We start from the raw sequence: 18,320 nt of genomic DNA, 5'->3' as shown, positions 1-18,320 counted from the left end.
TCGAATGCAACTTATTGCAAGCAAATCGGTACCTAATAAGTACCGTCGTCGGGGGTGACAATGGGTCAAATGGGGGTGAGAATGGGTCCCTGTTTCAACTACTTAGAATACTTTGTAGAAAAGATTGAATGTATCTGAGGGCAAGAAGACTTAAATGTAAGAGACCTTTTTGAACGATTTTGCTCTACGACCTCCAGGCTGCCAGTGAGAGCGATGACCCATTCTCACCCCCCAGACCCATTGTCACCCCCGATGGCGGTACCTAAAAGATGAGTGAGTTTTATTTTGTGTACATACAACATACACACACGCACACACATACACACAGACAATACTATGGGTCCCTGGACCTTCTAGCACAAAATCGTCTTTGAAGTGAATATATAGCCTTTTTGTTACACCTTGGTGTACGAGAAAGGCAAAAAAGAAAAAATCTGACTGCCCTCACAAGCCATCAATCAAGAAAAAGAGAAATGATGATACCCTGCAGTATCACACACCGTAGTTAGTCGGACGCTCGGTGGCAAGCGAGCCTCTATTGTCGTTGCAAAAGATATTTTAGTTACTAGATAAAGATTGTCGCTACTGTTCCCTTTGTTCTGCTGTCCGAAACATGTGTGGTACATACCTGTCAAATCGTATGGATTTTCCTTCTTTGACATTTAGCTCCCCTATCCTCGCCAGCAAAAGATGTTCCGGACAGCGACGACAGCGACAATCTTTATCTAGTAACTAAAATATCTTTTGTCGTTGCAGAAGCAAACCCGCCTCAATACGACAAATAGATGCACATGTTTGTGATTCAAACGCAACCGACTGTTGTTCAATTCGGACACACATAGTTGGGTAGAGAGAAAGGGTGTGAAATGTTGCCAAAGTTAATTCGATGCACAGCAAATAATTTTGAAAATTCAACGACGTGTAAAATTGCAGCTTATCCCATAAAACGAATTAGCATTCGAAATTCAATAAAATTTTATTGAATTTTACAAGCAAGCTCCGTTTACATTTATTTCGATTTAAAAGAATAGTGAGATCGATTGAATGTTGCGTTTATTTGCATGCTCCAAATATGTGCATGAAAATACATTTAAAATCACAACATATTTTTATCTGTGTGGATACGGAGAATTGACTGATATCCCATCGTTATTAGCTGGTTATGGAACAACTTCTCGCAAAATGAGTAGTGAGACGTCTCACTACTCACTTCCTTCAGCGAGAAATGAGACATGAGGAGTAAGAAGTGAGAAGTCTCATTTCTCATTCCTCATTTTTCTCTCCTCACTTTTGACAACAAGAAGTGAAATATGAGGAGTGAGAAGTGAGACGTCTCACTATTCACTCCGCGTTTCTCACTTTTGGCAGCGAGAAGTGAGAAATGAGGAGTGAGAAGTTTACTTTTCACTGTTAAAAAAGAGGAGCACAAAGTGAGTAGAGACGTCTCTCTTCTCATTCCTAATTTCTCACTTCCAATAAACTATTCGGCTAAATGACTTATTCGGCCAAATGACCCATTCGTCCAAACGACCCTTCTGACCAAACAACCCTGTCGGCCAAATGACCCTTTCGGCCAAATGCCCCTTTCGGCTAAATGACCCATTCGGCCAAATGACCCTTTCGGTCTAATGACCCATTCGGCCAAATGACCCATTCGTCTAAATGACCCTTTCGGCCAAACGACCCTTTCGGCCAAACGGCCCTTTCGGCCAGATGGGTTTCGGCCTAATGGCTTGTTCGGCCTAGTGGCATTCGGCCAAATGACCCTTCCCCGATTTATACATATGTAAACAAAACATACGTCTCGATTGCGTTTAACGCTTTTCAGAGCAAAATCAGGTTTGGACGAGTGAGCGAAACGATGCGGCTCTGTCCGAAAAACTCAAGCAACATGCTCTCCCTACAGAATCGCAAGCGACAAGCGAGCTAGCTCGTGCATGAAGCCTCGATTATTGGAATTTTGAGTATGATTCTACCAACACTGATTAAAATATTCCCTCCGCTGGTTGGTCGTAGCAACTATACTCAAGTCCATGAGAGCATGACAGTTGTGGTTTCTTCGTTAATTGTCACTTAGTAATGTAACATTTCCCCATTACATGCCCCACTGGGACACTGGGACGCTGCTTTATGTTCATTAAGCACAGTTGTTAACTGCGAGCTTTCTAAATCAAGTTACCATTTTTGCCTTTGTATATCAAATATGTAAAAATGTGTAATCAAAATATTGTTGTTTTCCTATAGTAAAAGCAACAAATACAAAACCTAAGTTATTATATTAAAATGTTTTAAGTAATATTTCCATCAGTGTACTGTGCACTTACCGCATTCGTCCTTCAGCTCTATCACTCGAACGAAAACCGCTCCCACAAGAATCGATACCAGTCCTACACATCCAGAACATAGGCCCATTACGGCCGTTTCCATGGCCATCCCATTATCGAAACCAGCTTGGTTTGCATCGTTGTTCCGCCCGGTTTCAAGAAGACTATCTTCCAAGTCTCCCAAACCGTTGGCCCGCTCATTAGCCTTCTGGACAACAGCACCTTCGCCGCTACCGTTCCGAGACTCCTCCTTCAGCTGACCAAGATGATGAATGATTACACTATGCTGGGCCACATCACATACTCCGACCAGAATCGATGTCAGTACGAGCGTTAACCGCAAATTATGCAATGCCAGCAGGTTATGACGCCTGGAACGATACACAAACAAAGCCAACATGTAAGAAATTAGTTCGACCAATGTGTTTCAGTTTAAGGGAAGTACACAATATATGTAGTCTACCAAATGTTAACTACTCCGTACGTGCGGCAATCGAGGAAGGTGCTAATTCCAAATGGCTTCTGTACGCCTCCTGGCTACGAGGGCCTCAAACTCTAGATCTAGAGCGTTCAGTGGATTTACCTACTATAGAGAGTTTCTGAGAAAGGCAATTGTGTAGGATGGTAATAAGTATGTGAGCATAGCACTACGAACTGGTGGGATAGGTGGGGTGGTTGTAAAGTGTAACTAACCAGTAAATCATCACTTGATTTGAATGGAAATGAATCTACGCTACTGTGCCACAGCAGACGTTATTGAAATAGCAAATTGCAGTAGACGTTTGCACACCCATATTAGACTCGGCAGAAACTACGACTTGATTCAAATTTGAATGGAACAGATAAAAAAGCTTTCGCCTTTTAAAGACTAAAATAAGCTGAAGCAGAATGATTAATAAGTACCCAATTAGGTACCTAACACGAAACAGATTTACGAAAAATAGATCATTCAATACTTTCCTTACTTTCCTACTTAATTGACTTGAAAAGAGGATTAACATTTTTACACAATAATTGCCATTGTTTGACGACAAATAAATAAATTATAATTAACAAAAGACATCTTTTGTAGACCAATTGCATTGCATATCAATGCTCTTGGTTCGACAAAATCGATATTATTCAGAAGTATTCTCAAGCAATTGATTCTTCCACCCAATCGTTTCTTGGACTTATTTGAGGTTAATTTCTAGTTTCCCGAATCCACATCTTTGACGACACTATTTTTAAACAAAACATTTTTTTTTGTAATAGTGAGAAGCTTTTTTTAGTTTTGCGAGCAAAGGCGTAGGATTGCCAATCCGGAGAAGGCGAGTTCGATTCTCGGTCCGGTTTATGATGTTTTCGGGTTGGAAGCATTCTCGACTACCATTGTACTTGCCACTTATGATACATACTCATGCAATTTTATCTTTTTTAATTTAATTTAAGTTTTTAATTTTTACTGAGGAAATACTAAAGGAATACTAAGTTAAAAAGTAGGCCAAATTACAGTTCGAATGTAGTGCCATTGCAGAAGAATAAGAGGCTCTAAAATACGGGTTCTTTGGGGAATAGAACGTTGCCTTTGTTAAGAATAGTGTGCTTGCGACGAGTGGTGCCCACTTCTGACTCCGCTAGTAGATCGCGCCTAGAGATGGAACCAAAAATGACCCGAAATTTAGGGTGCCTTGTTTTGGGGTTGCTTCTTGTGAACTCATCTTTGATTCCATACGTATGTATTTTGCTTTATATTTTGGTGAAGATATAGTTATATTAAAAATGATTCTTAATCAATATTTGACTAATAAACCTTAAGACAACATCTATTCATTTGTTTCTTAACTTTTGGATGACCAAAAATTTACTTTCAAGGTCTTTGTGCGACATAAGTTTTAAAACTTTTTGAAACTAGATTTCAGAAACATTAAAAAAATGAGTCGCATCCTTATATAACATAAACACTAAATTCTACTTGAGTTATTTCAAACAATGCTCGTAAAACATGTATCCTTCGAAAACCCTTATATACATCACCTACTAAAACAGACAGGATTGTTTCTGCGAAGAAATCCTATTGCGAGTAAATCCTAAATTTATCGATTCAACTTTATTTTCATGATCAATCCATGTGGGAGCTTGATTTGCATAACTAACATATTTGCGGTGGCATTCAGCTAGCAGCTCGAAAGTGTTCTCAGAAAAAGTAACGGAACATCAACTGTTCAAAACGCACCCAATAAGCATGTTTTTTTTTTCATTTTATTTTTAGCAGAGGTTTTACTTATTTTTTACCAAGATTCCTGCATGACAAGTCATTACACAAGCTTTGTGAAAACATTGAGAAACAATCGAAACAATATTCAAAACACTCAAAACACCCTGCACCATTTTCCCCGACCGAGTTCAACGCCTTGCCAATCGCATGGGGGTGGTGTTGAGAAAATCGTCACCCATTTAGGAAAGCGATACGATTGGAAAGTTTATGGTCGCACAGCGGAGATAACTTGGCGCTCGCTACGACTCTAGCGAGAAGACAAAAAAATCAAGGCATGCTTTACGCAAAGGAGGGCATAGCAATGAATCGGCTTGGAATATTCATGAATTTAGCGTAAGTCGATTTCGACACTTTCCGGCGAATTTTTTGTTCAAGCATCATAGCTGTAAATATAACGCATAGCTTGTAAACTGTGGAAATCAGCTTATTTTTTAATCTTTATCATTCCCTTGGTAAATTAAAAGGTATCACATCGTATGAGCCAATACCCACACAAAGTTTGAAGCTGTTAGACAAGAATAATACCAGCATTTAAAATGAAGATGCGGATTCCGACACTTAACAATAATAATATTGCCTTACAAAGGGATCGTTTCTCGAGGTGCGTATTGTGCTATTTACAATGGATCATTGGTCTGCTTTGAAATATTTTGTCAGAAAAAACCTGTACGGATTAGGATCCTATGATTCGAAATCCGTCCACGTTGGACGAATTTCGATTCAGAAGGTGTTGATTTTGTTTGTAATTTTATCATATTTTTCGTTGCTTTCAATGCAATGTAGTGGAGCACACAAAAAATAGAGACCCTCGTGCACTTGAATCAATGACGAACGATCTATTTGCATTCGATTCGTATTTCCTAGAGACTTTTTCATATACTGAAGTGCTTGGGTGTATGGGTTTCGATGCACCACAATAATAGTCCGATAGCCAATGTTCGATAAAAAAAACAATGGGCAGAATTTCCCGTTGGATGCAACCTGTTGCGAACAAATCGGTTCAAGATAAGTGCCTAAAAATAAGTTAGCTTTTTGGACATACAGTGGGTCCAAAAAGTATTCGTCTAGCTGCATATTCTTTAGTTAAATGTAAAACATAGGCGTAATAGAAGTGAAATCAAAAAACTTTCTTCTAAATTTGGTAGAAAACTTATCAACACATGATTATTATTCAAAAACAAATAGAAATTTCAATTACTTTTTCTGGTATGTAGAGAATATCTAAATTTCGTCAATTTCGCTCGCTCAAAAAGTATTCGTCCATTCAGAAAATAATCAAGTAAAACACGAATATAATAGTTTTATTCGCATGTAGTTACACTAGCACACTCTAGTGATGTCTAGCAAGATTTTTGTCAATATTCAATGAGAGATCAAATAATGTTTTTGTTCTGTTTGAACTTGGCGCGGGAAAAAGAAGCATCATGGGTGAGAATAGTAAAAAAATGAGTCCAAATGAAATAAAAAAAAATATTCTACGCCTGCATAATTAGTGAAAGTTGACTTATGACTTTGCAAGAAATGTGGGTAGACCAAGGGTAGCAAGAATTCAACCATTTAATTGGTGATTGATCGCATCAGCGCTACAAAAATCTATCAAAATAAATAACAGAGTGGTCGTCAGCGATGGTAAACTGATAACGATGAGCGATTTATTGTGCGGAAAATAAAAAAAAATCCTTAAAAACGAGTTCACCCATATAGGCAAGTGAGTTGGAGAGAAGAAGTGCTCAGATATGAACCAATACGAATAGAAATACCTGTGAAAAGTATGGGTATAATGGGTGAGTATCACGGAAGAAAATTCAAGTGAGCCATCAAATTATCAAAAACAGCTCGATTTCCGCTAAAAATATCGCTGGAAGAAGGATGACTTTCGGAACAAGTCATGTTATCTGACGAAAGCAAGTACAGCATATTTGAATCAAATGGCCGATGTATGGTATGGCGGAAAAGGAAAATTGAGATATAGCCGCAAAATCTCTTTTGAGCAGTAAAGCATGGTGGGGGCTCCGTCATGGTCTCTGAGGTGCTTGAGCGCAACCGGTGTGGGAAAATTTCACATTATTGAAGGAATTATGTATCACAAAATGTTCATCCGCATTTAAAAAAAAAAAAATTGAACGCCAGTGCTGAGAAATTGGGCTTACACGGAACATTCATCTTACGGAGTGATAATTACCTCAAGCACACAGCCCAAAGTACTAAGCTGTAGCTACTCTATAATACCCCAATCAAGTCAAAACGCCTCCTCAGAGCCCAGATATGAATCCAGTTTAACTCCATTGGAAGGTTCTGTACGACAAACTTTTCGTGAAATTCGTGAAAGTCATATTTCGAACAACAACGAATTGAAATTAGTGTTGAAAGGAAAATGGAAGAATATTCCGCCCCCCATTACGGCTAATTTAATCAGTTCCACGCCACAAGAACTACAGTTCGTAATAGATACACAGAGGAATCCAACGAAATATTGAATTCCATTCTACAACTCCTGTCTTCGTTTCAAAAGCGCGCTAAACCTGTCTAGACGAATACTTTTTGAGCCCGTTTTTTATGAATTGTTATGTTTTGTTACCTTTGTTTTTCAGTTCAATCAAAGGTAATTGCCTATTTCCGGGGATTAAACCACCCGACTTGGACGTTAATTTACAATGTTATGAAAACTCATATGTGAATATGTACGTTATGTGGAAGATATTGATTTGAAAAATGTATTGGAGGTAACCACTTTCCCTTCGATGGGACTCGAACCCATGACCCTACAGTACGCTAGACTGGTGCTTTAACCAACTAAGCTACGAAGGACCTCCGTCGGCCTTCGCATCCTAGCGGCTACTGAACGAGCTCGAGATTCCCGAATTGGACGCATAGTCAAATCACTCGCAATCCATTTATCAAGCCAATACTTCCACATGTGTATTGTACACGTCCACATTAGAGGAGCGTGAGTATTTAGAATGTCTGGCGGCTATACACATTCTTCATCAGCAACGGTACTGATCAAGTGAGGTTGTGTAAGCTATTTGCCAGTCGGTCGTCAAGCTCAGACCCGACCGCATTGCGTAGGCAAGAGGGTCATGGGTTCGAGTCCCATCGAAGGGAAAGTGGTTACCTCCAATACATTTTTCAAATCAATATCTTCCACATAACGTACATATTCACATATGAGTTTTCATAACATTGTAAATTAACGTCCAAGTCGGGTGGTTTAATCCCCGGAAATAGGCAATTACCTTTGATTGAACTGAACTTGAGTTGCGTGCTCTTGCCTACGCAATGCGGTCGGGTCTGAGCTTGACGACCGACTGGCAAATAGCTTACACAACCTCACTTGATCAGTACCGTTGCTGATGAAGAATGTGTATAGCCGCCAGACATTCTAAATACTCACGCTCCTCTAATGTGGATGTGTACAATACACATGTGGAAGTATTGGCTTGATAAATGGATTGCGAGTGATTTGACTATGCGTCCAATTTGGGAATTTCGAGCTCGTTCAGTAGCCGCTAGGATGCGAAGGCCGCCGGAGGTCCTTCGTAGCTTAGTTGGTTAAAGCACCAGTCTAGCGTACTGTAGGGTCATGGATTCGAGTCCCATCGAAGGGAAAGTGGTTACCTCCAATACATTTTTAAAATCAATATCTTCCACATAACGTACATATTCACATATGAGTTTTCATAACACCTTTGTTTTTGTTATTGTTTTATTTTTCTGTTTGATTTTTAACAATAAAGATGTATTGATCAATTTACTACACAATGTAATCAATAGTTTCATTTTTTGAGCTAACTAGATTCTATCTTTGACGTTTTCTAGAAAACATACAACTAGACGAATACTTTTTGGACTCACTGTACATATGTTGACTGGATGCAAAGTATCTTAGTGAAGGTACCCAAAAAGGGCGACCTGACTGTATACGATAACTGGCGAGGCATTATGTTGCTGTGTACCGTTCTCAAAGTTCTGTGCAAAGCTATCCTAGCCCGGATTCAGGAAAAGATCGATGTGACTCTTCGGCGGCAGCAGGCTGGATTCCGTGCCGGAAGATCTTGTGTGGACCATATTGTCACGCTCCGTATTGTTCTGGAGCAGGTCAACGAATTCCAAGAGTCTCTTTACTTGGTATTCATTGACTACGAAAAAGCTTTCGACCGTCTCAATCACGAGAATATGTGGGGCGCCCTGAGACGCAAGGTGATTCCTGAGAAAATCATCGGCCTCATCGAGGCACAGTACGAGGCCTTTTCGTGTAGAGTGCTGCACAATGGGGTCTTGCCCGACCCTATCCGGGTCGTAGCTGGTGTGAGGCAAGGATGTATTCTATCACCGTTACTGTTCCTCATCGTAATCGACGAGATTCTCGTAGATGCGATTGATCGTTAACCAAACCGTAGGCTGTTATGGCAGCCTATAACCATGGAGCACCTAAACGACTTCGAATTGGCTGATGACGTTGCACTTCTCGCTCCAAGGCGCTCTGATATGCAGAGTAAGCTCAAAGATCTTGCCGAGCGCTCCTCTTCGGCAGGCTTAGTCATCAAAGTCAACAAAACCAAATCGTTGGATGTGAACACAGTGACCCCTTCCAGTTTCACAGTAGCCGGGCAACCATTGGAGAATGTTGAAAGCTTCCAATATCTTGGTAGCCAAATGGCGTCAGACGGCGGTACCAAGATCGACATAGGCGCACGGATCAATAAAGCAAGGGCTGCCTTTGCGAGTTCAAGAAATATGTGGAAAAACAGGCAGATAAGTGAACGCACCAAAATACTAATTTTCAACTCTAACGTGAAATCTGTGCTGTTATACGCTAGCGAAACATGGTGTGTATCAGTAAAGAACACTCAACGGCTCCAGGTGTTCATCAACAGATGCCTGCAGTATATAATTCGGGCCTCGAAGCCTCAATAAGGAAATAAAAGAAGTCGACCGAAATCTAACCTGGCAACAGGTTAAAGCGATAGCTGGACAACGCTCAGAGTGGAGATCTTTCAAGTCGGCCCTTTGCACCACCGGAGGTGTACAGGATCCATAAATAAAAAAATGTACAAACACTCCCACATACACACAAACAGACATTGGGAGCGACATTGCTAAGAAAATTCGTGTCTCTCTTTACTGATCCAGCTTCCAGGAAAGGGACACAGGTATTACTCCCATATGTCCTGGATCTTATGCCTTGGCTAGAGCTTCATTACTCGCTCTTTGCGACAAGAAAAATAATAATAATTTGGGAACCCCTCCCCACATATTTCAATATTCGATCAGCAATAATTAGATGATAAAGCTTTGTCCATTTAGAATCCGGAATAATAAAATCATCTGTATCTCGGTAACGGATTGACGTTCAAATAAGGTCAATATCAAAACAAGGGTAATTCACTGTACTTTAAGGAAAAAATATTGATACAAATCCTTTCTTCTTGTTTCTAGCGAAAATTCGCACATTCTTCTTTATTCCTCTCATCAAAAGTTGCACACCTCCGAAGTCAAGTTCCTTGGCTCATTTGTTCCACATTTTGGTCATCTGAGTCGCGTCCCAAGCTGTTTTTCCACTTTTCTTAAGCTTCCGCTTCATTACTGCCCAAAATGTCTCGGTGGGTCGGAGCTGTGGGCAGTTGCGTGGGTTTATGTTTTTATCGATGAAAACTTCGTTATTGTCGCGGTACCACTGGATGACTTCCCGGCTGTAGTGACAACTCGCCAAATCTGGCCAAAACTTCACGGGACTTTTATGGGCTTTATGGAAGGTATTTTTGGCGAGGAAGCTGTCCGAAATCCATTTTGACGTAGGTTCCATCGTCGATGAGCAGGATTATCAACGTGGGTGTGCAGATTTTTTTTTTCTCCTTTCGGCTTCCATCTGGAATAATTTTTGACTCGCTGGACGAAACATCGTGAAATTTATACCACAGCAAGTGGGCGCCTAGGTAGATAAACCGCTGTAAAAGAATTCGTGCAGCGGTCACTTTCCGTGCCGATGCAATACAATAAATGATTCCGGATTCTAAATGGACATAGCTTTAGTTTCATGGACCAATTTCCAGAATCAGAAAGAATTCTTTTTTTTTAAATTTATTTTAATTACAGTGTTCTTCGTAGATTGGACACTAGTGATACACATGATTTTGAAATCTCCATTCATATTACTACCAGAAATCAAGGTGGGTGTAAACCTTTATTTCAATCTAGGACAAAAATCACAAAAGCATGACGATTACTACTCCTGGCCACGCCCATCTTCGCTGTAACATGGGAGGGGAAGGAAGCGATTATGTAATACTTACTTGATTAGGAGCCCCCCACTCAGCGACGTGATACCCCCATAAGTACTAAGAAGTTGGATATTGGGAAAGGTATTCGTTGGGTCAGGATTTGCGTGGAGCTGACAATGTGATCATGGTAGATCTTACACACACACCACGCAAAGGTGTCTACCCAGCGTTACGAGGGATTGAAATTAATTTAAAATGATGTTGAAACAATCTCAAAAACATTATCCATTTTATTCGAAAATTAAACTGAAGATCCATGGCGCATGATTTTCTTTCTTATCTTCTTCTATATACATGAAAATTAATTTCTGTCTGTCTGACCTCTGAGTTCCTCTCATTTGACATTCAAGAGGTAGAAAACATTGGAACTCATCGCGGCATGCCATGATTGAAAATAAAATTAAAACTAAACATATTCAAACGTCATTTTCTGTTGGAAAGTAAAGTTTAGTTCAATTTATCCAAAGTTTATTATCTAATTTCATCTCCATTTTTAGTGACCAGATTATTTTGGATTACAATCATGTTTCAACCCATCAAGAAACTGTTATCTATTAACATGTACCTAATCTGTGATACAAATAGTCAAACTTTGGAATCAGTGCGATGTAAATTTTCAAACAAAAAAAAATCTACAACATTCTGTAATAAAAGATTTCTGGACGATATGCATCCATACGGACACGACGCATATGCAGCTTATTATATAAGTTCAATTATAAAAGCGATATTTCTTTTTCGTCCCTATTTAATTAAATTACTAATGCTTGCAGTTGTATATTCACGGAAATGTTCTCAATAAGGTTCCCCCTTTCGCTCAAAAACTAACCTCTACTGTTTAAGCCCATGTCGGGAGTCGATATCCTACAAGATACTCGTGAATTATGAATTTAAATCATAGAAATAGACAAATCACGAAAGAAAATATGTACTTATTTCCGTTGATTTATTACTCCGTCGATACTGAACAACAATCATAATGACCTGTAAAGTAGTTTCTTGACTCTATACATATTCGCCTATGGGTTATTTTAAAGTATTTGGGTTTTTATAATGGTACCTAGTTTCACATGTCGAGTAATTTCCCCTAGATTTTGATCCCCATATTATTGGTTTTAAATGAAGCTGTTACTGTGCATAGACACATGGACACAGAGATCTTGGGACATAAATCCAGTTTATCCCACTCCACTGCTTCGCCGTTTTCACTTCCTAGAAAATATATTAAAAATATTATTATAAAATATTATAAAATATAATCATTATTCATAAGTAATACAGCAAATGCTGTTAATAAGATAAAATATTTGACCTTATTCTCTTTGTTTTGCGTTAAGTTATGAGTGACTAAATATCACGGCATACAAAAAACAAGGCAGGCTCATCACATATGTAAACATTCAGTTTGAATGTAAACATGTGACGTCACTGCTATCTTCGCACAAGCTGGACCGAGACGATGTTCTACGATCGCAGCATGCTTACTTTTGTACTCCAACATGTGGCGATAAAATATGCGTCACATTCGAAGTGTCATTTTTCTAACGAGTCTACCTTGTTTTCTGTATACCGTGCTCTTGAATGTCAAAAAGACACTCATTAGAACTCACTTGGTCGTTATTACCAAGCGCAAAATACTGGATAGTTTTGGCGTAAAATGCATCTTTCCGCGTAAAACTGTATGCTGGACCATAGTGCAGTGCCTCACCACCGTGTTTAAACAGCTCTCCTGGTAGTTGGTCAACTCCAGGGGCTTTGTTGTTTTTCAGCCGGTCGATCTCCTCCTGGATTTCTTGGAGATTCGGAGCTGGAAGTCGCATGTCCTGCGCGCGTGCTCCTAGGTTCATTTCCATACCGCCACCGTTGTCTGCCATATCGCCATTAAGGTGCTCTTCGCAGTGCTGCCGTCACCTTTGGATCACCTCACGCTCGTTTGTAAAAAGGTTTCCGTTTATGTCCTTACACGGAAGAAAAAAAGTGCCCAAAATTGAGTACTTTTAAACTTACTTATAGTGGGGCCCTCCTTAGCCGTGCGGTAAGACGCGTGGCTACAAAGCAACACCATGCTGAGGGTGGCTGGGTTCGATTCCCGGTGCCGGTCTAGGCAATTTTCGGATTGGAAATTGTCTCGACTTCCCTGGGCATAAAAGTATCATCGTGCTACACGTAAAAAAAATTAATGATGTTTATTATTAATATTTCTAATACTTTTTTGCCAAAGCAGGCGCTTAATGACATGTATAAGAAAAAACTTATACATCGCATTAGTCACATACATTCGGAAACTTATACTTTTCATTAACTTATGAATGTTATTAGCTTTTTGATATGGGATCATTCATTAGGTGGCATAATAAAGAGTATAAGTATTTTCGAATGGTTTTTTGCCATAACATATAAGGTTATTTTTTTACGTGTAGCCTCATGATATACGAATGCAAAAATGGTAACCTGGCTTAGAAACCTCGCAGTTAATAACTGTGAAAGTGCTTAATGAACACTAAGCTGCGAGGCGGCTCTGTCCCAGTGTGGGGATGTAATGCCAATAAGAAGAAGAAACTTACTTTTGAGTTATTTTTTCTCTTCGCTTTCATCCACTCTTTCTTTTGTTGTCAAAAACAAAAGAGCCAAACAATCCAACGACGCCAGTTCAATACGGGAAGCCAATGTTGAGTTTTATTACCTGAGGTCGAAATTGAGTGAATTAAACTTAAATTTGGGTCAATAAATTTTCCGTTGGGTACTTTTTTAACATGGGAGTAAAGGCAAACTACTTCGACCCTACTTACTCAATTTTGGCTTCCCGTACGGATGTTCGAGGTTGGGTGAATTAAACTCACTATTGGGTAGTTTATTTCTTCCGTGTACACATATCGAGTTGTGGCACGCAGTGTTGGTAGAATCATGCTCAAATTTCGCTCACCTAAGCCTCATGCACGAGCTGACACGCTTGCGATTCTGCATGGAGAGCATCGCGCATGTGTTTTTCACGCAGAATCGCATCGTTTCGCTCATTCGCCGAAAAATGATTTCGCTCCAAAAAGTGTCAATACCCAATCGAACCGTATTTTAAGTTTACTTATGGATTTTTTATCCATTGTTTTAAGCAAAGAAAGTCGCAAAAATCACGCAATGATGCAAATCGTGAGTCGAATCATGGACGATTCTTTGGGCCATGAGTCGGGTGAGGTTTGCCTCGCGCTTGATTTGAATAGTAGGTGAGTCTCTTCACGGTCTCGATCTTCCTTCGCCCGTTGGAATCGTACCTCGTTCGCCCCCGTGTGGTGTTGCAGCAATGTCGCCCATGCTGCATTTTTCTCCTCAACTAACTGCTCACATTCGCCGTCATACCAGTCGTTTCTCTAATCCAGGGACACCGTGCCTAGTGTCATTAGACTTACAACCTTACTGCTAGAGAAGATATTGGTTTGATTTCACCGATTTGAAACATTTTATTGTCAATTCCGCAAATTTGCATTTTAGATTTGTGGATCGGTTTAGGGCAGTTCAAATTTCAAAAATGTTTGAAAATTCCAACTCCCATATGTCTATTAGCATCATTTTGATAATATAGGAGTCCTGGCAAAATTTCAGGCAATTCGGTGGCCATTTAGGGGTGGCGCGAGGTCAATTTATGTTTATATGGAAATTTGTATGGGAAAAACTTAAAATTTATTCAAGTCTCCCTGCAACTGTCAAATCGTGATGAATCCAAATAAACATCCCCAACCTCCCTTTTTGGAATCTATATAAATGAGACCTACGGATAACACATTAGTTATGAGTGGATTGAACGGATCTATTGATAGTGTGAATATGGGATAAATGGCTAAAATGGTGTTATTAGCCTCAACGTAGCAGTGGAAATATAAATCAAAATTAATGAATTACCCACTGGTTGAGCTCAAATAGATTCCAAAAATGGAGGTTGAATTTGTTTATTTGAATTCATCACGATTTAAGAGTTGTAGGGGGATTTGAATTAATTTTAAGTTTTTCCCATACAAATTTCCATATAAACATAAATTGACTTCGCGCCACCTCTAAATGGCACCGAATTGCCTGAAATTTTGCCAGGACTCCTATATTATCAAAATGATGCTAATAGACATATGAAAGTTGGAATTTTCGAACATTTTTGAAATGTGAACTGCCCTTTTGTGGGCACCCTTGAAAATCTGGCAAATAATGAAGAATAACAAATGCAATCCACCCAGTTTCAAAGACAAAGAGTATTATACCTACCTGGATACCTGGCTGGTTACAGAGTCGATACACATATGCCTGGCGTACTGTAGAGCTCCATAATAGTCGGTCTTGGGCGATGTTCCTCCAGTTTCCCCGAACGTTCAGGGTCCACAGGTCCAGCGTATTACTGGCCTTCCACGAAGTCACTGAACCATATCTGGTTCTCTGCTGAATGTTGTTTTCGCTATTCTTTCTTCCAACATTCGCAATAAGTGACCAGCCCACTGAAGTTTGTCATATTTTATACGATTCACAATATTTCTTCTTTGTATGTTGTGTTGATTTTTATGTAGAAAAAAAATATTTGTTTGTAGTTCAAAGTAGAGGTGTCTTTCTAGTTTGGTATTCTGCACAAAACATCGTGTTTCGATAGCAAATGAATGACAGATGTAACAGTATCTGCTTTCTGTCAAAAGATACGTGGGGTACCCACAACCGAACGGTGTCCACAACCGAACCACCTCCCCTACTATTGTGCACCCTATGTGGAGAGCAGTCATAAAGAAATTTATAGTAAACCGCTCGAGTTTAGTATGGAGCTGTAATCAGATCTCATTTATTGTTTGGAGTTGAAAAACTCAACAAAGACACAAAGACACAAACAACATATTTAGCTTTTCTACCTAGGTCACGTGTCGCTGTGATGCGTAGTTAGTGAGAACGAGTGATTTGATCTTACAAGAAAAAATCATTTTACTACAAATGTTGGGGTGCCATCTCTTTCATTCAGCACCTTCAGTCCCGGCTGAACTTCTCAAACATGGCGGTACCGTCAAGTTGTGTATACGTTGTGTCTATGTGCAGTAAGTATTGTCTTATAATTAATTTTAATATCAAATGTTTAATGCAACCACAAGAAGCTCCAACTACCAAATCAAGGTATTCATTTCGTATGTAACGAGAATCGGCCGACAGCTTATCCCTTGAAAAAGGTCCAATACACGGGACCGAAACGTCGGGCTATGCCAAACTAGCCGTCTTAATTAAATTAGACTGAGAAAGCTAACGCCTCTTCAACTAAAAATGTAGGACCCTCCTTTGCCTGCGGTAAGTTGCGCGACTACAAAGCAAGACCATGCTGAGGGTGACTGGGTACAATTCGGTTCGGTCTAGGAAATCTTCGGGTTGGAAATTTTCTCGACTTCCCTGGGCAAAAAATGGTAACTTGGCTTAGAAACCTCGCGGTTAATAACTGTGGAAGAGCTTTATGAATACTAATCTGCGAGGCGGCAATGTCCCAATGGGGGATATATGGTATGGACAATGAAGAAGAAGAAGAAGAAGAAGAAGAAGCCAAAAAAACTAGCTTATTCGGCTTTAATTGTTTGTTGGGAATGGAACCAATTAGGGTAAGACGGTATAATGCGCCCCACCTGGCCAAAACGCCCCCCTTTGATTTCTAGAAAACTATAACTAATTAAAGGTCAAAAACAGTTGGTACCTATAAGTATTTGTAAACCCATCATACTATGTGAATGTGGAAGTATTTTTGTATTACACAATGAAAATAATAGCAAAATACAAAAAGTTACAGTTTTGATGTAACTTTTCATGTTTGTTTGCTCAACATTCTGGAGCGACTCTGGCATACTGTCCGCAAAACTTGCACTGGAACACTCAGTTGGGCAACAAAATTACTTTTCTCAGTGGTTAATATGATATAAAAATGCTTCCATCTTCAAAAATATAACGATTTTCGAAAACATGTTTCACTGGCCAAAACGCCCCAGTGTAGGCAGGACGATATGCCCTTACCAACTTGACACAAGCGCAGCGAACCTGCAGCAGTTGCTTCCAAATTGTATGGAAAATATTGAAATGTAATTCACACCTGCTTGAATGGACCTATGTTGGTTTTTTAATGTCAAGCGCATAAGGGCTTGTAGCCTTTTTATTATGGTATTGATAAAATACTAATGAAGGGCAATTAAACGTCTTTGGTTGAGGTGGGGCGTATTGCCCAGGCACTTTTTAAAATTCATTTTTTCACGACTTTTCAAAAAAGCTTTATTACATGTTAACTAAAATAGTTTTATAGGACTACTCACGGGCAATGCATTTTCGACTTCCTGGACTACCAAATAACACAAAGTTTGCATAAATTGCGTTGAAAAGTAAAAAGTTATCAAGGAGTTGCCTTAGGGGGGGCATATTATACCGTCTTACCCTATTTTGAAATATATTTGAATGTATGTGCCATCAAGACTTTCGAAGTTAAACCTGTGCTTGAGTGTTCGTCATATGAATTAAAACAGTAACTCATCAGTAAATGGCATATAAGCAAGCGGAAGTGATCAACTAATAACTGTTCGGGTTACGGTGATGATGGATCAGAACATCAATCAGCTTAAATAAATCAGCTTCTTAAATGGTCGGGGTCCTACAAAACCGCACCAAGCGCCTTTTTGAATGAATTTTAAAAAAAGACAGGAACACCGTCTTCGACCAGAGGTCGTACAGACTGAACACTTAACACCTGGACAAGGCACAGGACACATAACACCCAGTCGCTGGAGAATTTTTCGATCACGAAAAGTTTCTCTTTTCCGGGGCGGGAATCGAACCCACGCTCCATAATCCATGCATCTAGACGATTGACGTCGCGAACCACACGGCCACGATATTTCGTTCGTAGAAGGGAAGCGAAAACTAATTTTAAAAAAAAATATGTGTACATTTTTTGATAGATACAGTCTATAAGACCTTCTTTTGACCCCGGAACCTAAAAGCTCGGGTTCGGAGGGAAACCGGCAGCAAACTCCAGACTGCTGGTCTAGAGCCAACGGCAGTCTTTGGGGTGGGTTGGGCTCAAGACCTCTTTTGGATTCCGGGTCTCAGGGCGTACGGACGCTGGGGAGATTTCGGATCACGGAAACCTATATCATACGTATTACTTACGGTCAAACAGCGCTTTATTGGGCTCCACACACAGGGCTGTCGAAAGGGCGGCTTCTTGGAACGGATCGGAGACGGAATAGCGACGACGAGGATAGCGATCGTCCGATTGCGGGGACGCTCCAAACTGCACGGACAGGCAGGAACTTCGATAGATTCTTCCACCGGGCCAATCGGCGGCGAGGAAGGGTCGGTGCGTGGCCTTCTCGAAACACAGGCGATGGTGGCGGCCACGTTGGATTACGGCGATGACGGTTATTACTACCATGTACCTTGATGACCGCTGAATACCGTCGGGGCAGACTGGCAGCGTGG

The 18,320-nt window shown here is 40.1% G+C and overlaps 1 protein-coding gene across 1 annotated transcript in view; it reads right to left on the bottom strand.

Annotated features, from left to right (window-relative positions):
* The window catches only part of LOC134212570 (ATP-binding cassette sub-family C member Sur), a 231,159-nt gene that overhangs the window by 188,427 nt on the left and 24,412 nt on the right, over nucleotides 1-18,320 (bottom strand). The window contains exon 3 of the mRNA XM_062690557.1: nucleotides 2,325-2,695. Coding sequence (XP_062546541.1) covers nucleotides 2,325-2,695 — 371 coding nt within the window. The remainder of the gene's footprint in view (nucleotides 1-2,324; nucleotides 2,696-18,320) is intronic.

The sequence above is a fragment of the Armigeres subalbatus genome, chromosome 2 (assembly GCF_024139115.2).
Source record: "Armigeres subalbatus isolate Guangzhou_Male chromosome 2, GZ_Asu_2, whole genome shotgun sequence".
Lineage (NCBI taxonomy): Eukaryota > Metazoa > Arthropoda > Insecta > Diptera > Culicidae > Armigeres > Armigeres subalbatus.
This window is presented reverse-complemented; position numbering and strand designations above follow the sequence as displayed.